Here is a 22,667-nt window from a genome sequence, read left to right on the forward strand (position 1 = left end):
TATAAGGTAATCTTTGGGACCACATGTGGCTCAGCATAGTTCATCTCCTACAGAGACACAGCCCTGAGGCAGCTCTGTTTTCATCAGACCAAGCTGTAACCCAATCAACACCTTTCACAACAAAACAATCTCTTACTTTCAGCCCCCCTGCAGAAGAGGAGGGGAGCCCCAGCTTTTGTATGGGATCTCCATTTGGCAGCTAAGGTGATGTTTTACTCAGCAGGATACCTGAGAAAACTCTCAAAGTACTTTGGAAGATCCCCCTGCCAACAGCAAAAAGTAAGATGAATACGTTTGCCTAGAAGTAATTCAGCTTCTTCCAAAGACATTCTAAAAGCTACATTAACAACCTAATAGCACTTTGAGTTATCACCATCACCACAAATGCAAATTATACAGTTTCCTTCTGGCCTAAGAAAGAAGCATAACCAGCTAGCTCCAGGCTGCTCAGGACCTTGGTCCAAACCCAGGTCTGCTTAATCTCTGTCAAACTGAAGCTCAACATTAGCTCAACAAAACATGCCAGGCTTAGTTTGAAGCACCTGAAAAGAAACATGAATACAACAGCATCATCCCACAGGCTAACCCATCAGCACCATCAGTTCCAGACCTCAGCCTGAGTGTAATCACACCCTGAGTACAGCAGTGCAAAACTGCAAACTACAGTCAAGACCAGATGGTCCCTGAAAGGCTACCCTGGTAACCTCTTCTGAACTTAAGTACTTAGATGCACATGACTACATTCAGGTGTCAGGCAGCCAGGCTACTGGTAACAACAATCACTAACTTTTGGGAGAGTGCTGTCTCCTAGGAAAAAGCTTTTGGGATTGTTTTTTTGGACAGCAGCAAATTTAGGACTTCTCAATCTAATTGATAGTTGGTCTCTGGCTCTTACCTTTATTTCCTAAAAAAAGACAAACTGTGTTGAACTGGATCTATACTTCTTCAAAACAAAAAGTTTTTTGACTTCTAATACTAGAGGGGATCTAAAGTTTCAACAGTTACTCTTAGTAAGCTGCTGTTAGAGTTATTTGTACTGTCTCATAAATGAGAATCTATGTGCCAAATGCCTCATTTTTAAACCCATAACAAAACAGTGGAAAATATATTTTAGTTGCATGAAATTTTAAGCAATTTTTTTTTAAACTCCAACTATTATTCTGTTTGGGCACAGGTTGGGTTTTTTGTTTGTTTGGGTTTTTTGTAACATAACTAATTTCTTTCTTGCACGATGGCCCAAGTTTGGCTTAATGCCACTGAAGGAAATTGCTATAAAACCAGAATGAAACCATACAGATCTTCTTTGTCAGCTTCACTCTTATTTTCAACATGATACTGAACACATTCAAACCTACCAGATATCATTCACTACAAAGCAGAAAATAAGACAATACTCCATTTTTAGAATAGTCTACACAACAAGATTTTAAAATATCTGTAATCATAAATATGCCTCCTCAATTTAAGTGTCCCACACAGATACAATTGCCTCTCCCATCTTGCAGACTAAACTAGGATTTCAGCTCTGCTCCATGTATTGCATGCTTGGCTATCACTGAAAATTCTGGTAGGAAAATCATCAAAATATGGGATAAATGCTTAAAAAAACAGATTACTGTGTTCAGGTGCACATGGTACTGTAAGTGGCTTCATTATTTATTTTCATAACAAAACCTTTCTTCTGGTGGGCTCTGGAGAAGTTTGCTAAGGACGCTTCCGCAAAGGATTCATGTGAGAGTTGAAATCTTGTCTCCCAGTCACACCAACTCAAGTTGTTCTCATGCTGCTCGTCTTTCTCAATTCAACATCACAGGGAGGAAATGCCCAAGCATAGCACAAAATAAATATACCACTAGAAAAAACACTGCACAAATACCAGCATTAAAATTGATTTCTAGAGCATTCAACTACCAAATTAATCTTCACTTGTCCACCCCCTCCTTTTTTTTTTTTTTAAAGACTGTATTATTTTTACTAAACTGTCCTCCCAGAGAAAGCTAAGGACTGTTCTGCATCTCTGACCTGAACTACTTCCTGTTTCCAGAATAAGAACAGCTCTATTTATTATTATTTAGCAGAAATAAATTAGTATTTCTTTAACAAATATGTTCCAAACATTTCACCAAAAAAATCCCAAAACAAAACAAGCATACACTTTTATCCTGACATGCACAAAAAAAAGCACCTAAAACTCAGATTTTATTGAATTCCTTTAAGAAGTTTAATTATACACTATTCAAACAAATAGAAGATGTTTGCTCTTGTATTATTTTCCAAAGAAATAATGAGTTTAATAGTTTGTGCTTCTGTTCCAGATGTCTGTGTGGCAACTGACCAGCCAGTTCCAGGATCCAAGAATATAATCTGTGTGAAATCCTTTGATTAAGAAAAAAACCTGCTCTCTGCTGACTGGAATCAAATCTCCAGTGTACACATTAGAATCAGGCTTTAGTGCTCTAAAGTGCTAACCTAAGTGCTGATGCAGCCCCTCATTTAAAAGATTAACTTTCCAAATTAACATTCACAGGCCTAAAAACTTAACTCTAACTTGGACTTTACAGAAACTAGTAATCGTTCTACAAGGTTGGGGGTTTTTTGCTTGGTTTTGTTTTGGTTGTTTGGTTTTGGTTGGGGGTTTTTTTGGTTTTGGGTTTTTTTTTTTTTTTTGAAGCAAACCACATCAAAATAACCTTAAAAAATCTGACTCTAGCACATTTATATCTCAGCCACTGAAGAAAGTTAGCTGCTGTAGCTATATGAGCAAATTAACTTCAGTAAAATGTAACGTGGCAGTACAGAATTCAGTGTAGGGTGAAAAAGACTTTGAAAAGCTAATTAGATACTTGGGAGATTAGTCTGTGCTCTGGGCTTCACTCATGTCTGTACCTGAACGAGCTGGGGTAAAAATTTCACTGCAAAAAGCTGCAACCACTTAGTGTTCTACAGAAAAAGCACGTCCTATTCCATCTCTCTCTTCAAAAAGTGCAGTGGGAAGAAGTACTGCACTATGCAAGAAGAAAACACTAGAAGACCCTCATAAAAAAAGATCGTCTTCCCATTTACTCCTCTTTTTCACCTGGTCAAAATACTCACATAAAGGATTTTAACTGCAAAACCTATGTGCCAATGAGACTGAAGCTAAGCAGGAAATCTCATCGTCACAACCACTGTAACGGAACTTTGACTAAATCTTAGAACTTCTCCTTGTAACCTGTCATACGAAAGCCACCAGGAATATTCTTTCCTGACTATCAATATAACCTAATTGATTACAATTTCTACTTTAATGTTTAACAGCTTTCTTACAAAAAGATTTGTTCCACATTTTTTTTGTTAGCAGTCTTCAGTGGACTATAACCTACCTGACAAACCTGCAAAGACTCAGAATAAACATAGCACACAGTCACCATATGGCTTTGACAGCAGCTTGTTTGGAATATATATAGTAAAAAAAAACTTTTTTAAACTAAGAACTTTTTTGGGTTTTGGTTTGGTGGGGTTTTTTTTTTTTTTGGGGGGGGTTGCATGTTTTTAATCTAAATGGAGGGAAACTATGTTCTTGTATATCCTAATGCTTATATCCATGACTTGTACAAAAAAGGTAACAAACTAAAGTTTTCCATGAAGTATATGGAAAGTACAACTTCAACATGAAGCATTTACTGAAAGACTGTGAAGAAAGTTCCATATTTGTAAGGCTGCTCAACTACAATTAACTTAAAACCAAATCATACTCGTCTCAGTTTTGATTAAAAATGCCTCCTCTACCTTCAAGTGGTTTATGGCTGTATCAGTACAACAAACAGAAAACGTTCCCAGGCACTGGAACTGGATTCTCCACATTGCTAAACTGCTTTTGGCCTGTGCCAGCTACCACTCTTCTAAAGAGCACCAGGGCACAGTTCAGAGTTGAAATGCAGCAGACAGCATTTCCAAGAGACAATACGGGTGCAGCCACCCTGCGTAAAGGTGGAAGAGTTGTTAGGATAGATGCAGGTCAGTTGACTTCTGTTCCAGACAATGCTACCAGTTTAATAGCTATCCAATAGGTATTTAAGTGTGCTGCTGCATTGATGATCATAGTATTTAATGTTTGTTAGTGCCCGTCTTGACATTAAAACTCAACAACAGTGAGTGGTGGAATGGTTTGAAAACCTCAAAAGCCAAAGATCACTGAAGAAACAGGACCTGAAGCTACCCCTTATGTATAAGTGTTAATCATATCCTGCATTTTAATTAATGCAATTACAAGAACGCTACAAAGAAATGTTAACATGCTTTTTATGTGTTAGCAATGCTCTGTACCTTTTAACAGTATAATTCAGTACTTTGCTTTACACAGTTAAAATCCTATTCATTCTCCTTTAATGAATTACTGTCTTCCCAGCTGGAAACGGTTCTGGCAATATTAAAAATAGTGTCTCATAGCCATTAAGCTTTATTGATGGTATTTTATGCACACAGAGATAGTGCAATAAAACTAATTTTCTTCCACATGCTCCTGTTAACATTTTTGTTAATTGCTCCTTTAACATTCTTTACCAAACCAAGTATCTTTCTTTATCATGACAGCAAGGTTACACTTGAAAATTACATGGTTCCAAGGGAAGACTATACAAGAAAGATAAATCTGTTAAAGGTTACAAAACCACATCTGACTCAAAAATTCTCCAAATCAAAAATAAACAGAGACTGGGAAAGTATTAGAAGAAAGTACCATGTCTGCCCTGCTCTTGTGCTTCCTTACGCTACTGGAGACAGCATATCAGGCTAGACAGACCTTTGTTCTAATGAAGCAGTCATACTTACAAATTTTTAAGTCAGCAAATTAGCTTAGTCACCTTAAACTTTGTTGTTAGAACAGAATTACTGTTATTCTGTAACACTCATGGCCTAATAAACTCAGGTTACTGAAAAAACAGTAAGATTTCTGGTAACGAGAAACTGTATTACTGGATCAAACATGAATAACAGGGTTACCATGGATGAAGTCCAGACTGCTACAGCACCCTTAATACCATTCTGGAACTAAATTATGTGCTGGGAAATATTCTCAATTGCAGAAGTTTAAAAAACAACCTGCTAGCAGCCTTGCAAGATCAACTAGCCAGCAAGTTTCTGATAACAATGCATTTGTAAAATTCACCGTGGTTTATTAAAATAGTTCAAACAAACTGTCATCAGGGGAAACCTTACTGTGTAGGGCCTGTATGTGAACACCCTGTGTGTACAAGGGCTGCAAATCTAACCGCTCTAGACAAAACCAGACATCACAGAATTCATGACTCTTAAAACTTCCTTTGTCTCTCAACAGTAGCTTCCAGGATGGGCTCCCATCTTCTATAAACACTGCAATGAGACCTATCTTAAGCTAAATGACCCAGGGCATCTACACTCCCGAAGTCTGCTAGCTCCCTCAGCTATTCAAGTTTTGAGCACTACAAAGACAATCGAACCCTAAAGAAGATAAACTTGTAATAACATAAAGACCAGCTCTCAGTAATAAGTTAGAAGTCCGGATATTGCAAGGAAAGGAGCCATCTGCTTGGCAAAAATTCTTTGGAGAGGGCCAGATACTGAGCAAAACTAATAACAGTTCTCGTTTTTTCACAGCTGAAAATCAGTGTGGAAACTTGCTCACCATGTGCTGGTGCTCCCATGACAAGAGTCATATCCAGCCCAGTGGGCAACACTGAACAGCCTTGTTCACCTATACAACTGGATTAAGTACTGGGAGTTCTTTCTAATACTATTTTTACATACTAGAGCTTCATTTTACCTTTGAGGAGCCTATACACTTAACAGAAATGCTTAATTATTAATACTTAATGAAATTCTCTATCCTTATATTTGACAACCAAAAAGTAAACAGGGAGACATTCTCCTTTTCCCTGCTTGCACACTGGGATAAGAACTGGGACAAAGAAAGAAGAGTTTTCAGTACTCTTGGTCCCACATAGCTTCTGCTTTAGGTTCTCCTCCAGCAATTGATTCTATCATTCCTTAAATCTTTTCTAAATGGCAGTAGCAGCACAATATAGACATGATTTATCTCACTTTCACTGCTCAGTGCTAATGTGATTTAGATGGTGCATGTGGGTTTCTTGTGGCACACTGGGATGTGTATCAACACAATGCATTCTATTATTAATACATCCCAATCTGCTCAACTCCTTATCAAATTCTTTGGGAAAATATTTTACAGCTGCTTTAGTACACAATTTATATAGCCAGCTGTTCATCTCAATTTGCAGACTTCAGTCTACCTCACACATAAAAAGCTATCTTAAATTCCAAGTTCTCCTGAGCACACATACCTGAAGGACAAACAAATTGCTTTGGTGTATAAATTCACTGCACAAAAATCTTGTTTCAACATTTTTGCCCTCATCCTGTTATAAAACACCTAGTCTCCATTTATTATGTAATTTTAATGTTATCTCTGTACAGTAAGTCACAATGCACTGTTATACTTCTGAATCATTATATATTGAGCAATGATCTCTGATCTCCTTCCCTTACCCAATCGACTTCCAGTTAACAATTTATGAGCTGAAGATAGCACGAAGCCAAACCTCAAAATAATCTCATTAGTACCATTTATTTTCTTTAGTCATACTTTCGATCTCTGTAACTTCCTGGGGAAATTAGTTTCATTACTTTATTACACTTCATGTGAAAATTTTTTCTTTTAGGTCGGTTACCTGTTTGTTACCTGTATGTGCCCTATTTCTTGCATTGCCAAAAAAAGTCAGTGATATGAGAAAGGTGGTACAGAAACTACTGCAATTTTACAGACTTCCATCATCTTGCTCTCCTCCTTTTCCAACGATTATTGTCTTTTTAGGCTAAAGAATGTTTACATGAAAGCTAAAATATGACTGACTACCAAATTCACCCCTGATATACTTTTTTCTGTGTCTTCTTGAAAAGCATCAGAGCAATTATGCAAAAAAGTAAAATAAAAGCAGCTTCTGAGTTTGGCAGTATGGGCACATTAGGGCTCCCTGTTAAAAGGTTTACGTCTAACAGTTTGGACAGGACTGCAGAAAACAGAACCTATGAAAACCAGGGGACCTAAAGCAAAGGTAAGTCCTAGAAAAAAGGCCTCAGGAGTTAGTGGCAAAGATATATTAAATTTTCTTGTGAAAATTCCAGAATTACAGGTACAAATACGAAACATTAATACAATTTCCTACCTTTTGAAATGTAAAATTGAAAACCTCATTAACATGGAAAAGATATCCTGAAAGCCAGCAAAAATTCCACACACGGAACTAGCTATTTGATGCTTCTATATAGCATCATCAGTCACCTGGTCTTCCTGCAAATGTGATTGTTGTCCTTTGACTGCTTGTAAGCAAGGCACAAAAAGATTCCTTTTAGCCACTGACTAATTAAGTGTTGACCAGATGACTTCCTAAACCCAGTTTATCTATCTTTGTACTGAAAGCTAGTATGATGCTTTCAAAGACAGCTGGAAGAGACATGTAGCTCAAGGGAAATGTCAGAAAAGCCCTTTAGTAAGCTGAAAAAGTTACGAAGTTGCTTGGCAGGTCTCCTTTCACATCTTCTTTAATGTTCTTTCTTGGCTAATTATCAGTCTGCTTCCTGTATCAAGGCCAGTCCATTTTGGAAAACATGACAAATATTCAGACACTGCAGTGTAACAGTGCCTTCTGCAACAATTTGCACGGCTTTTTAGTAACAACAACAACCAGAAAGTGTCAAGACTAAATTTAAGCTACATCATCAACCTTGTAGATACACCATGTTCTTTCCTTGGTTCCTCTGTGTCAACATTTGACAGGAAAAGAACCACAACTACCAAACACAAATGGATGCATTCTTCCCCATGCCACTGTCTTAAATGGAAGTTGTTCACTCAGATCAAAAACTAGCAAGCCCTCTTCACCACCCTCCCCTCCCCACCAAGTATCCCTGAAGCACTGCAAACACTAAATACCAGATATGAATACAGCCAATGCCTCTCCCCTGCCTTGAAAATATAGAGCCACTGGCCTGGGCAAGATAACATTAGCTACAAGCTGGTTTTGCCCCAAGTTCTGCCAACTTTGTAAACCTGGCACATAAAAAGGAACTCGCTTAGACTCACACCAGCTCTTCAGTAAAGCAAACTAGGCTTGCACCAAAAGAGTAAAGAGGCAACATACTCAGACAATTAATTCTGCCGCAGTAGTAGTGTCACAAAAATACACATACCAGTGCACATACACATGAACAGGTGGTACACAGGTACATATTGGTTCTCATTCTCATTCCTGTTATCTATCATTTGGACAATAAATGGGCAAACTCAGGTTCATTCTATAGGACAACTATACTCTTTTCTAAGATACTATAATGCACAGTAAACTTGAATGTATTTGTCAAAAAAAAGGCATACTGATTTATAAATGAATTGTCTACACACATAGCAAAAACCCAAAAGTGAAACTACTCAACTCTCCATTTTTAGAAAATTGTCCTGGTTTCGGATGAGACAGAGTTAATTTTCTTCTCAGTAGCTGGTACAATGCTGTGTTTTGGATTTAGTATGAGAATAATGTTGATAACACACTGATGTTTTCAGTTGCTGCTAAGTAATGTTTATACCAAGTCAAGGATTTTTCAGTTTCTCAGGCCTTGACAGCAAGAAGGCTGGAATGGCACAAGAAGCTGGGAATGTACATAGCTAAACGGATGTTTCATACCATAGAATGTCATACTAAATATATAAACTGGGGGGAGTTGGCTGGAGCCAGCCGACTGCTGTTCAGGGACTGGGTTGGGTATTGGTCAAGAGGTGATAAGCAATTGTATTGTGCATCACTTGGGTGGGTTTTTTTTTTCCTTTTGGTTTTTATTCCTCTCTCCCCTTTTCATTACAATCATTGCTATCCGTGGGTTTTCCTCCCCATCCCACTGGGAGCAGAGAGGGGAATAAGTGGGCAGCTGCATGGTACTTAGTTGCAGGCTGGGGTTAAACTACAACAAAAATCTGTTCCATAATCTTAATTATGTGCTCTGTTAAAAGCAAAGCTAAGAGAAGCAATGCTATATTTCAAGCTCTAGAGTTAGCTCTTTAGCCACAAAATACATAATTTAATAACTCAGTTTCTATAGACGAAAAAATACTGCCAGTAACAGTTTGTTCACCTAAACCTTGAACAGTAAAGTGAGGTTGTGAGTCTGTATTACCCACATTCAGGAATTGTGGGAAGCATACAGAACACACAGAATGGTACGGGATGAATCAGATATGATTTCTGTATTTTATTCACAGTTACAAGGGTTTTTTTTTCTGTAAGACATCAATCACATATGTCACAATTTACCTACATGTAACCCACAGCTGAATTTTGCACAAGTTTCCTCCTCAATTTATTTTAAGGTGCTTAGATAGTAGCACAGTATCAATGGTCTATCTTTATCAGAGATGTAAATGAATGGGTAGGTACACAGGTGCCCAACCAAAATGTTAGAAGTCAGCACTAGAATTTTATTGAAACCATAATTATGTTTCTTCCAAATAGATGACACTGGAATAATTCTCAGAGTTGCTTGACAATTTAGGCACTATTAATGAAATAAATCAACACTTCAGGCTGCTTCATTTATACAAGTTCTTTTTAAAAGACTGCATCTATACTTTCTTTGACAGAAGTCTTTCCATGAAGAAGGCACCACTTATTAACTTATAGATGGGCACCTCTAACAACTCTAAAAGGTAACTATCAAACCCAGCATGTACTGCAATATCATACCCATGCACGCCTCCAGTAAATGAAGCAACAGAGATATCACTTAAGATTAAAAAGCACAAAAATCCATGCAGAAAGCATTTTTCTGCCTTAGCTTCACAGTCCCACTGTCTACATGACAACAGTGTTCCCATGAGGCAGACTTTCATTTTATATCAGTAGTATTCTTATTTTTGCCAGGTCACATAGATTTTAAACTCTAAGAATGGCTTTAGGTAGGTTAGACAGAAATAAGGACAACAGAAGAAAATTACTTATCAAATGTATACATATAATTTCACTGAAGTGGTATACACATTATTGGTGACATCTTTTTATCCTAACAAGAATATCTATGAGAACTGTGACAGTGCTGCTTCTCTTATCTCTTTGCTGGCAAATGATTTTACTTAGAACATAAAAAACCCAGAAGGCCACCTTACCTTTTTCTTCATCTATTCGAAAAACTCCTAGACCAGATCCATCTCTGATGGAGTATCTAATCTCCCCATCTCGTCCTGTGTCTTCATCATAAGCAGATACTGTCATTACTGAGGAGCCAACAGGGGCATCTTCTTTTACAAAGCCTTTATCTGCAAATATGGAGAACCGTGGAGGGTGCAAGTTTTCATTCACATCAACTATCTCAACCTCAACATAACATGTAGAGGACAATGACATGGGTTTTCCTTTGTCCTTGGCCCGCACAGTCAAGTTATAAAACTGTTTCTTTTCATAATCCAGTCTTTGTACAATACGTATTGCTCCACTTAGTTTGTCAACGTCAAAGGTGCCATCTCCACTGTCCAAAAGACTGTATCGTACTTGACTTGACTGGCCTAAATCAGGATCATAGGCTTCTAGCCATGTAATAATAGTTCCCTCAGGAAGATCTTCTCGAATTTTCACATGATAATTTGAAGGAATAAATTTAGGAGGATTATCATTTACATCTTCTACAGACACTTTCAAAATAACTGTTGAAAATAATTGAGGTTCTTCAGTAGGTTGATCCCTAGCCTCTACTTTCAAGAAATAGACATGCTGTTCTTCACGATCCAGAACACCTACAATCTGCACAACTCCTGTCACAGCATTAATAGTAAACTTGTCTGTATCTGTAAGAAGAGAATATTTCACTTCTCCATTAGCCCCCAAATCTTTATCAGTAGCTTCAATTTGAATTATTTCACTGTTTGGCTCTTTGTTTTCACTCACTTCAACAAAATAGCTGTCTTGCAGGAACTCTGGTGGGTTATCATTCGCATCCAAAATTTTTATATCTAAAACGTGCCAGGCAGACTTCTGTGGTATTCCAAGATCATAGACAGTAATATTCAGACTATATTTATCTTTTACTTCTCGGTCAAGGGGACATAAGATTTTCAGCACTCCTCTTTCCATATCAACAATGAAACTACTGTCTTCATTACCTCCAGAAATAGCATACACTAGCTTTCCATTGAAGCCAGTATCAAGATCAGTAGCATTCAGAAGTATTATGCTGGAGCCCACAGGCTGGTCTTCTCTTATCTCAATGCTACTAGGAAGAGTACTTCTAAACTGAGGTGCATGCAGATTCACAGAGTGAACGTCAAAGAAAGCATCCTCAACCTCTCCACGACTGTGCAATTTATTTGCCTGTAAGAGTTTCTCTGCAAGCATTTTGGCAACTCCAGTTTCTTCACACTGCAAGTTGACAGGTTTGCGACTGGCAGCTACAGTTATGTTGATATACAATGGTTTTGCAAAGTTTTCTCCATCTGTAGCTGTAATTTTCAAACTGTGAAAAGACATTTTAGCACCTAGGCCATCTATTAGTGACTGTTTGAGTGAAAGTACTCCAGAATTTGGATTTAGACTAAATAAATCCAGTTCATTTCCGGATTCAATTTGGTATCTCACCAACTGGAGCTCATCAGCATCAATAGCAGATACAGTTGTTATTTGTTCTCCAACACCAAGATCCCTGGGGATTGTTCCCTCACAATTTATTTTCTCAAAGAGAGGTATATTGTCATTCAGGTTATTTAAAACAATAGTAACAGGAACTTCAACTTCTCGACGGTATGGTACACCCCAATCAGAAGCTCGAATCCTTAAATTGTAAACCCTTGGCATCAATTCATAATCCAACTCTTCTGAAGTACTAATAACACCACTGAAATGGTTGATCACAAATGGTAAAGGATTTAGGTTTGCAATGCTATAGGTCACATAACCATTCTCCCCTTCATCAGGGTCTTTTGCACTTACTCTCATGACACTCATACCTACTGGCACATTCTCATCAAAGGAGGCTTTATAGGATGTCTGAGTAAATTCAGGAGGATTGCTGTTCATGCCTAGTACCTTAATTAATACCTTTGCAGAAGCTCTTCTGTCACTTGTCACAACTTCAAGTTCAAAATGGGATGCATATTGTGCTTTTATGGGTTCTAAAGTAGTAATAAGACCAGTGTGAGTGTTTAAATTGAATTTCACTTTGCCCGGTGTATTTTTAAATACATATTTTAAATGTGGGTAACTAGGCAGAGCTTTCACCATTATCACTGGTGTGTTTGGAGGGGCAAATTCACTTATTTCAGCTCTATATATCTCTTTTTCAAATCTGACGGGACCAGACTTAAATTGTGGTGATGTCACATGAACAACTTTTACAGAAGAAAACTGTGGTGGACTTCCTTTATCTTTAGCTTGAAGTGTAAGGTTGTATCCAAAAGAGTGGCTCTCCCAATCAATGTGACCAGTGGCTTTTATTCTGTATTCTTTACCTCCTGGAACAGACCTCACTGTTTTGAACTGCTGAAGTGGATCACCTGCAACAATATTTAATGATGCTATTTCCCCATTTGCACCCTGATCATTGTCCTCTACAGTTACAATTGCATAAGTTGGATCCCTGTCTGATTCTGATGGAGTCAATGTAACAGCTGTAATAACGGGGGCATATTCGTTTGCTTGTTCTACATGAACAGTTAGTTTTGCCATACTGCTTATGCCACTGCTACCATACAGCTTCAGCCCACGGTCCACTGCAAGAATTTCCATCTCATAATGCTTAGTGTCCGAGTAGTCAAGTCTACCAGTTAAAACTACCACTCCACTAGTTGGATGTATAGCAAACACATCCGTTCTTTCTTTAAAGCTATAGTAGAACTCTCCATTTGTTCCTATATCTGCATCTGTTGCACTGACTCTTGCGATGCTGGTCCTTATTGCTGTGTTTTCAGGCAAAGAAACACTGTAAGATGTCGGAGAAAACAAAGGCCGCAAGTCATTTGTATCCAGTACCTGTATCCTGACTTTTGTGCGCGTTTCAGCATTTGTGTTTTTTTCAACTGCTTTAACAGTCAGCATATAATGGTCTTTCACCTCTCTGTTAAGGATAGCTGTGTTTCCTCCCTTGGTCCGTATTCTCAAAAAGCAAAAGTTTCCAAGAACATATTCTTCAGCTTTGAACAAGTTCTCATTGTCACCAGAAATAATTTTGTATCTTAGCTCCCATAACGGATTTGTAATGTAAATGCCCATTTTCAGTGGATGCCCAACATAAGTCTTGGCTGCAGAATTCTCGTACACAGTGGCATTATACTGTACTTGTGTAAATTGCATTGGTGGAGCATGATGTGGCCTTTGATTTCCTTCACAGTTTCCAAAATGCTGCACCAGCAGCATCAGCAGCAACAGCATAGTCAAGTATCTTCCCATGGCAGCAATTACAAAGAAACCCTGAAACGAGAGAGATGTGTTAAGACTTACGACTGTTCAAATAATTATGTTTAGTTCAGAATTCACACTTGAAAGAAAACTAGCTTACACATTTACATTAGACCCTTTTTTACAGAAAGTTTCAACAAGATTTACAGTAACAGAAAAGCATATGAAGTAAAACTCCTAAAAAATGTCAAGAATCCACACAACCAAAAGTCTAGGAATTACTACCATGACACAAGGGGAACACACAAAGTTAACTTCAAATAAGCAACTCCATGAAGCAACATATGTCAGTGCTGTATGCTATAAGCGAGTGAACTAGATCTGAACTAATCTGGAGTTGTGAACATTCACATCCAGTCCTCTACTTCGTATGTGACATTGTCTTCTGATAGAAAATTCTCCCTCATTTCACTTAGACTGTAAAATAGCTGATGTCCAATGATGTGGAAATAACTGCAAGGGTTGGCTTGAAATTACCATGAATTCTTCAGAGTATCCGGTAAGTACCTGTTCCAAGAATTAGAAAAATTATGAACAGAGTAATTCTGTATGTATTGTATTCTCTCCAGACCTAAGTACCCTTATAGGAGTAGCACATATAATAAAAACCCCACATTTTTATCAAGCATCAAAGTTGTAAAACCAATAAAAGATGAGACATATTCCTTTATTCCCCCCTCAGAACAGAACCAAAAAATTGGTATCAAGAGCTATGAGAACAGGAATCTACCAAAATAACTGGGGGAACGATTAAGACATGTTTCTCACACACTCTCAAATGACAGGGGAAGAGTGTGGAGCAGCAGGACAGACATGGAGAAACATCCTCCCTGGCTTTTCCTTTTGAAGAAGTCAGTGTATCATTTCCAATGCCTAAATCCAGGCAAGACTGCAGCAGGAAGAAAGGCAGAAAGCTCCAGAAAAAGACCTTTGGGACCACCTTCTTCATCTCTGTTTACAGCAAGTCTTTACTCCTCAAAATCTCACAGGATAACAAACCAAAGCTTCAGAATACTTCCTCAACAAGTCCAAACTTTTAACAAAATCTTTGGGGAAAATTTTCTTTCCAGCAAGTAGAAAGCAATCTAGCTTTGACTTAATTACTTTAAGCAGTACAAATTCTTCTCCTTCATCTTTCCCTATTTATCCTAAATATTTTTCCTTTACCATCTTCTTCCCTATCCAGTCTGTTACAACTTGTACTAATTCCTAACTGTACCCTTCTTTAATTCTTCCTGACCTTTTCCCCTCCATTTTAGCCCTAGTTTATCTTCACTCTGTCTTTGGCTGTCAGCCTCTCCTCAAGTGCCTATCCTCACACTGGTTCCATTTGTCTTAGCTCAAAAACTATCACATTATGTTGTCTCTTTCCTCCACTTACATTGTCTCTTACAGTTATTTCTCTCTCTCCTAATTCCTACCTGCTCAAGTAGTTACATGAACAACTGCATTGGCTGAAATTCCATGGACTGCCTCTGACCACTACAAAGCATTAGAGCAAACTGATCTACTTGTGCCAACAGTTCATTCCAAAACCTCAGAGGAAGGAATTCAGTTGCAACCATTAGTAAGTCAATGATTTTGTGAAGACTAAGATTTATGCAAACTATAGGAAATAACGGTAGATAGCTAGCACCATTTTGGAAGGGAAAAAAATAAAAAGAAAGAAAAGCATCTGTCTTCCAAATCTAGCATTTAATTTACATTATTAAAGCTATAACCCTAGAGAACAATAAAAAGTGAATGAGCTTTTATAAGTCTGTCACTAGCTAGAACCACTACTTACAAGGTCTTAATGCTGGATGAAGGAAAGGTTGGGAAGGCAAATGAGCGTGAGGTTGGCACAGCCACCATTTCGATGGGTTAACAATATTATTCCTTCTCTATCTATGCTTCTTCCCAGGCTATGATTCTTCCTGGAAAGAAACTGACACTTGGATCTCCAGGGCTTGATCCTCCTACATACTGCCAAGTAAACGAACATTTTCATCAAAAAACCACATCCAAATAAAAAAACAACCAAAACTCTGCAATACATAGCTGATACCAACACTTCCAAAACTCTAAGCAATTTAAGATGCCCTCAGACCATCCTAAAAAGACATGTTAAGAAACTACATCATTTTTAAGTAATCAATAGGAACAGGTTCTTTTACTCTCTCTTGCTGGTATTTTGGAAGTGATTATCAAAAACTACTTAACAACTAGACCTATGGTGATCTTTCCTTCTTTTGTCTCTCAGCTACAGTAGGATTCTTTCAATTTATTTTCTTATTTTTTTATTTAAATTCATGTTGAAGTCCAAAGTCCAGGTTCACCTCTGATGCTATGGTATCCAGTAACTCACTGCCTACATTTATGTATGGCAACAAGTTGTCTGAAGTGGTGCGTTTATTTTGAAAAACATTGTACCTATCTGTATCTTTGCTTATTTGCTCCTCACATCTCCGGCACGTTAGACACAACATGCATCATGGTATGATACATTAGACTGCATTAAGATATCCAAACTCCTTGTTAAAATTCAAAGTTGCACCATGTGTAGGTTTTACTATTACCGTAAGTATTTTTCTGTGCCATAATACCTTAATGCACTTCTTGCTGCTTTTCTGCAAGAGAAGTCTGCTCAGAACTGGGAACAGGCAGCCTATTACACACAATGACACAACTACCAGTAAGAGGGCACACTTCTCAGAAGCAACTTCTGAGGTTTCCTGCGTCATGATAGAGAGCTCTAGAGTTAAGAGCATCTCTCTACTGAACAGTTAACCATGTTAGATAAAAAAAAAAAAAAAGTTAGTCATTTCTGTTACATTGAAACCTTCCATCTTGTCATAATTCACAGAGCTACTAGAAACTAAAAAATGTTATCTGGGATTATCTAAAAATCAACATAATATAATCTTGATAAGTGTCTAAGCTATTAAACAATGCCAATTGTAAAAACTACTAAGGGAAAGTATGAAAGTGTTAAGATAAAGTGATAATGTGTTAGATATAAACTCAGATGGGTCATTACAGTGAGCGAAAATGACTGAATTTCAGAAACATTTTAGCCAAAGGCTACAGTTTGAACTCCTAAATTTTTTATTATCTTTGGAATATAACCAGTTTAGTATTTTCTGCATCCATTTTCAACACACAAAGGCAACTGTTTGCTTAACAAAACATCATAGCCCTAGGTTTATAAGTGCACACCATATTTATTCCAAAAAGCTAACTCTGGTTTCTTATTTGGAAATTATTATTCAGATAATTTTTAATTATATGCATATACAAGTCATTTTTATTTATATGCGTATTCAGCACTAGGATATGTAAGATAATTTTACTTAATTACAACATTAACAAAATTATTCACACATCAACACCATTAAGACAATTTGTATATGGAAAAAAAATACTAAGCACAAATTAGAAATATGAACTAACTTTACATTAAAGCTATAACAACAAGCAAAGCTTTGGGGCTAGCAGACCTCAAACTGATAACTTAAAAAGGAATATGATCTGGCTAAGATAGCAGTCTTATAAAAGACTTTCTCTTAGCAATATGTTTACAGTACGTAGACTTCAAAGTTTATAGTTTGAGATTTGAAAGTTTTAAGCATTAAATACACAATTTAGTAAATGGCAATCTCAACACCAAGCAAACAACAACAACAAGAGCAAAAAAAACCCAAACAGAAAACAAGCGTATCTTTTACATAGTGTATCAATGGGGAGCGTACATTGAGAGATCTACCCCCCCAGCAATCAAATAAAAGTCACAGGTAGAAAAAAAACCTAAATCAGGCCACACAGCCCAAGTCACAATAACTCTTAGTCCCATCGGTATCCCTTTTGTACATGCAAAATCTGCAAGTCCAGGAGGACCTACTGAACGACATCATTTACATTAGCAGAGGGAGACTCTGTGAGCATGGCCTGTTACATCACTCTAGGGACACATCAGAGAGCATTCTGAGGGCTAAGAGAGGTTCTTTAGTGCTGTTTCTACAATGCTTGTCTACCAAAATCTTTCACTAACATTCAAAAAATGTCATGGGGTTCCCCCCCCCCCCCCGATACATGCACCAGCTTCTTTGATTAATAACACTAAAATGTCTCCACCAATCAAAACATCCCCTTATTTACTTTAAGCTCAGTTTTGATCAGCATATGCAACTGATGTCATTTGACACAAACGCACTGTGAAAAGTTATTACTGCAGTAACTAAACTGTTATGATAGGGTTCTGATTGTAGGAGTCTATGAGAGATCATGTGACTTTGCGGGCTGTACCAACTATAGTTACACCTATTCTTTCAATTGTTTAACAGCAATTATTGATATAAACTGATAAACAAAAATAATCCAGTTTAGCTGTTTCAACATGCTTAAGTTTCCAATCAAAAAGCTTAAGAGCGTCTTTTGCTTTTCTGAGAGGGAGGGTGGCTGCCTCTTTTAGTATTCAGAAATTAACACATGATGAAAGTGTAGGGTAACATTACTTCAGTAAAGCTGGTAAATTATTCAAAAAATGTACATTGTCGCACAGATTAATGAAACAGTTTCAACTTGTGACTGAAGTCCTGTAACTTTTATGCTTGCTTTCTCCACATTATGAGTTAATCTCATGAGATACTTTGGTTTATGCTTTCGAGATCTTCGCTGTTAAAAGGAAAACACCGCAATTGCATTCAAACAGCAAGCAAAGATTCTGAATCTTTCATCAGAGAATTCTGACAATTTATCTGTAGGGCAGTTACTACTGTATGCAATACCGAACTCACCAGTTGTACAAGGAAAAGCAGATCTCCAATCTCTATGAATGAGTCTGATCAAAATTTAACATGGCACCTTAAAGTTTGTGATGACAAATAGTTCTACTGAGTTTGAACTCAGTTTTAAACTTAAAAAAAAATTTACAAGATGCAAATCTCCGAGGGTTTTAAGAAATTTTATGCTTACTTATTTGCACTGATAACTTATCCATATAAAGTTCTTTCACATGGTAATTTATAAAACCCAGGAGACTATCTCACTACTGGGACGACTGCTAAAGCTCCCCTCCAGTCGCCTAGAAGTGCGGTTTTAGGATTTCTCATAGAACAAAACAAAATCTTAAAAATTAAATAGTTTTCAGCGTTAAAGTATGATATTTTACTCACTAAACAGATTAATATTTCCAGATGGTTAGATAAGTAAATAGGAGATACGCATCCATCACACAGCATTCTTTTCTTTTACAGAAAGACTGCAGAGGTGGTAAGAGCATACAGGTAACATTTCCCATGCAATTGCCTAGAAACAACTTGAAAGCAAGAATTTAAACCGTAGGGGAAAACTTCTGTTAGAAGGCAGTATTTTTAATTTACTTATGCGTTTCCAGGAAAAAAAAAAAAAGTTTACAACATGGGGATATTATCAGCGGTAAACCACGCCGTCACTTACTGATGCCCAGAGATTAAGAAGCGCACCTTGCAAGCAAAGCTTTGTTTTGTTTCAACTGCTGTAAAGAGAAAGAAAAAGCAGCAGCCGGGGCCGGCAGACGCGTTCCGCCAGGGTCCTCCAGCAAACGCCGCGACCTTGCGGGCGCTGCCCTTCGCGTTACGGAGGAATCCGGCGAGGGACGTGGAGTTAAAGCGCAAACAAAGGAAGAAAGTCACCCCAAGGTACTTGCTCGCCGCGAATCGCCCCTGCCGGCTTACCCGGGAATGAAGTTTGCAGCGGCCCATCAGAGGCGCCCGAAGACACCGTGTCCCCAGGGGAAACACCGCCGCCGCCCCCTTCCCTCGGCGCGGCTGGCCAACAACCTGCCGGCTGAACTCCCGCCGGTCCCCAGAGGAGCGCGGCCGCGGCTCCAGCCGCCGGGGACGGGGGACAGCGGGACGCCAGGGCCCGCGACGCCCGGCAGCCACCCCGGGCCGGCGCCGGGCGGGGGTAGCGGGGAGGGGGCCGGCGCCGCTCCGCGGGCCGCTGCAACTCGAACCGGCCGCTCGCCCAGCGCCACCGGGCGGCCTCGCCTCAGCGCCAAGACTTCCCGAGGGGCCCGGCCGCCCCCTCCCCGCGCCGCTGCCCGCCCTCCCCCACCACCAAAACTTCTCCCAACTCGCTGCGCCCCGCCCGCGCCGCTCCGCGCCTCACCTCTACGCGGCTCACTGCCTGCGGGGCGGGGGCGGGGGCGCGGGCCGGGACCGGCCCCACATAGTGGCTGCCGCGCCGCTCCCCCTTTCTTCCCGGGCCTCGCCGGTGCCCAGCCGCACCGCGCCGCCCCCCGCCGCCGTATTCCTCCGCGGCGCTGGACGGCCGCCGCTCCGGAACTCGTTTCTGCGGCGCTACGCGGGAGCGACAGCCCGCGCACCCCGGCCGGCCTCCGCGCCCGGGGCCCTGCCCCGCCGGGGAAGGGCGAGGCGCGGAGAGGGGCGGCGGTGTCTGGGCGAACCACAGCATAAACTGCTCCTCCCGGTGGCCCGGCGGTGGTGGGGACACCTCACCTCCGCCACGCTCGCCCCGGGCGGTTTGTGTGTGGCGAGCTCGTCTTTCGGAGAAGCTACTCAGAAACTTCAGAAACTGTTGCCAGGGCGTATCTTACGGGGATGGCGAGGGAAATCGCCACCGCTCCGGGAACAGGCGGTCCGTGATGGCGGGGCTGTGCCGTCCGAGGAGTAGCGGGTACCCGGGACAAGCCCCGCGGTGCCCAGTCGCGCCGGTGGCAGCGGGGACCGCCCTGGCGCGACCACAGCGGCTCGGCAGCCGCTCCCCTTCCCGCGGGCGGAGAGCGGGAGCGGGCGGGCGGGCTGCCGCCCCCGGGCCGCGCCGGCGGGTCTGGCCTCACGCCTCCCGGCCTGGGGCCCGCGGCTGGGTGAGCCGCCGCTTACCGGCCCCACGGGGAGAGGTCTCTCAGCGGAGACCAAAACCGACTGACGGCCACCGCGGCTCCCCGCCGCTATTTTAAGGAGCCGGCTAGCGTGTGCGGGGCCGGGGGCAGTCGGGGCTGCGCGACGGCGATCCCCCGGCCCGGGGCGGGGGGGGGGGGGGGGCTGTGGGCTACCTCGGGCGGGGGAAGCGCCCTGCAGGAGCCGCGCTGAGGGATGTCCGTCAGCCAGCCCTGCGTTAAAGATTAATGCTCCGAAGTAGTTCTCGGAGGATTCCTCGCTCATTAATAAGTGATCACGCTTAATAACGATCAAACGTTTGCCTGGGGAATCCCGACCCAGCGGGCTCACGGCGAAGCCGGGCTGCGAGCGGGAGAAGCCGATGGAGGCGCATGTACCGCGCCTTAGCCCCGCCACGTTTTTTATTAGCCACATAAATAAATACAGCCAGCTGCGCGGGGGGCCCGGCTGCAACCAGAGCCTTGCCCGCCCGAGGCTGCAGATCAGAAGAAGCAGCCGGCCCCTTCAGAAGCGCCGGCTGTCAGGTCCACCCGCCCGCAGCCGGCAGGCCCCGCCGCGCAGCGCCCCCGCAGGGCCCGCGCCCCCTCCCGGTGCCGCCCCGGCCGGCAGCCCCCGGCCCGGGCACCGACTGCCCCGCGGCGGCGGCGGCGCATTTCCGCGGCGGTCGGACAGGGGGCGCCGCGCCACAGCGCACGGGCGGCCGGGCACTGTGCCCGCAGCCAGCCCGGGCTCGGCCGAGCCCGGCAGAGCAGAGCCGGTAGCCCGCGGCGCCGAGCCCGGATCCGGCGGCGGGGGGGGCTGGGTCGGAAAACGTGTGTGCCGCTCTCTCCGTGAAGGTGGCCGTACGGCTGAGGGTGTCCTCAGCCCCAGGTACGCATGGCTTTGGCTAACGTCGGTGTGCACATATCCATAGATAGACAGATGCAGAAACATACATGCACTACACAGTTACGAACTATGGGCTGAAGGGAAGACCTGAGTATTTTCAACAACGCAGCAACCGAGAGGGCCAGAACTCCGACGGGAATTATCCCTCTGAGCACCCCGCTCATCATAAACTCATTAAACAAAGAACTCACCAGACCAGCTGGACTCGGCGCTCTTCTCCCAAAGTCCACTCCAGCTCAGTTCATCTCCGCACGCCTCCTCCCCCCCTTTCTTTGCTGTCCTTTTGAGAAGCAGCGACCAGCGCCCCGCTGCCCGCACACCTCTAGTGCGTGGACTCCGCCGCTGCCCCGGCGCTCAGCGCGGCCCCGGCGCGGAGCAGGCGCCGCGCTCGTCCCCATCTCCACAGCGCGGCATGTCGGCTCGGACCCATCCGCTGCTTCAAACTTGAACGAGGGTGGGAAGGAAAAAAGACGGGGAGGGAGAGAAGGGGGTAAGAAAAAAAAAAAAAAAAAAGAAGGCGAAAGGGAAGGAGAGATACAACTTTCTTAAGACATGTCCAGGCAAAGAGCGGGCAGAGTTGAGGAGTTGCAGCAGCGGAGAGAGTGAGTGGGGAAGCTGCGCCGGATCGCCGATTCCCTCCCTCCTTCCCTCCCTCCCTCCTTCCCCCGCCTCCCTCCCTCCCTCCCTCTCTCCCTCCCTCCCTCTCTCTCTCTCCCCCGTCTTTCGCACTCCGTCCGCCCCCCTCGGACCCTGCTCCCGGCAGCACCACTCCCTCCCTCCCCTCACCGCTCTAGCGGAGCGCGGCGGCAGCAACGCGCACCTCTCCGCGCCGCCACGGCTCCGCGGGGCCCCTGGGCCGCCGCCGCCCGGGGCTGAGGCGAGGCGCCCTGCACGGCCCCGCCGCCCCCGGCCCCTACCGCGGCCGCCGGCGCTGGGGGAGCCCGCTGGCTCCGCCGCCGCAGCACGGCTCGGCTCGGCGGATCGCCGTTACCGCCGGCCGCCGCACGGCTCCTCCTCGGCGGGCACAGCCGCTGCAATAACGGCGTGACTGGCTCCGAGCGGGCTGCACGGGAATCTCCCGGTCTCCTGCAGCCGCGCTAAGACTAGTTCGCTCCTCTCCCTCTCCTCTTTCTTTCTTTTTTTTCTCTTTTTTAAAATCTTTTTTTCCTTTTCTCATCCCCCCCCCCCTTTTTTTTTTTTTCTTCATCCTCTGCTTTCTTCCCTTTCTTCTTTTCTTCCGGGGAGCTGTATTTTTCAAGGCATAGCAAAGGGTGCCCCGCCCCCCCCCCCCCAGAAAAAAAAAAAAGCTCCTTCTCAAAATTTATAAGTCATAATGGAGCAAAACATATTTATATTGTGGTTCTCCCTTATTCAAAGTAAGCCCCGACCAATTATTCCTCCTTGAGGAAGTCCAGGAGAGGTCGCACTGCGAAGT

The 22,667-nt window shown here is 42.4% G+C and overlaps 1 protein-coding gene across 7 annotated transcripts in view; it reads right to left on the minus strand.

The window, feature by feature from the left end:
- Positions 1–21,737, minus strand: part of FAT1 (FAT atypical cadherin 1) — a 112,142-nt gene extending 90,405 nt beyond the window's left edge. For 3 of the 7 annotated variants that reach the window (XM_056337929.1, XM_056337919.1, XM_056337890.1), the window contains exons 1-2: positions 19,157–19,245; positions 10,187–13,475 (exon numbers count right to left, since the gene is read on the minus strand). In XM_056337929.1, the coding sequence (XP_056193904.1) occupies positions 10,187–13,475; positions 19,157–19,183 (3,316 nt within the window). In that variant the 5' untranslated portion in view covers positions 19,184–19,245. Of the gene's footprint in view, positions 1–10,186; positions 13,476–19,156; positions 19,251–19,592; positions 19,706–21,423 lie in introns of those variants that run through there. The other 4 variants (XM_056337898.1, XM_056337909.1, XM_056337943.1 and 1 more) reach the window with 4 other exon arrangements.
- Positions 21,738–22,667: the final 930 nt, after the last annotated feature.

The sequence above is a fragment of the Falco biarmicus genome, chromosome 1 (assembly GCF_023638135.1).
Source record: "Falco biarmicus isolate bFalBia1 chromosome 1, bFalBia1.pri, whole genome shotgun sequence".
Classification (NCBI taxonomy): Eukaryota; Metazoa; Chordata; class Aves; order Falconiformes; family Falconidae; genus Falco; species Falco biarmicus.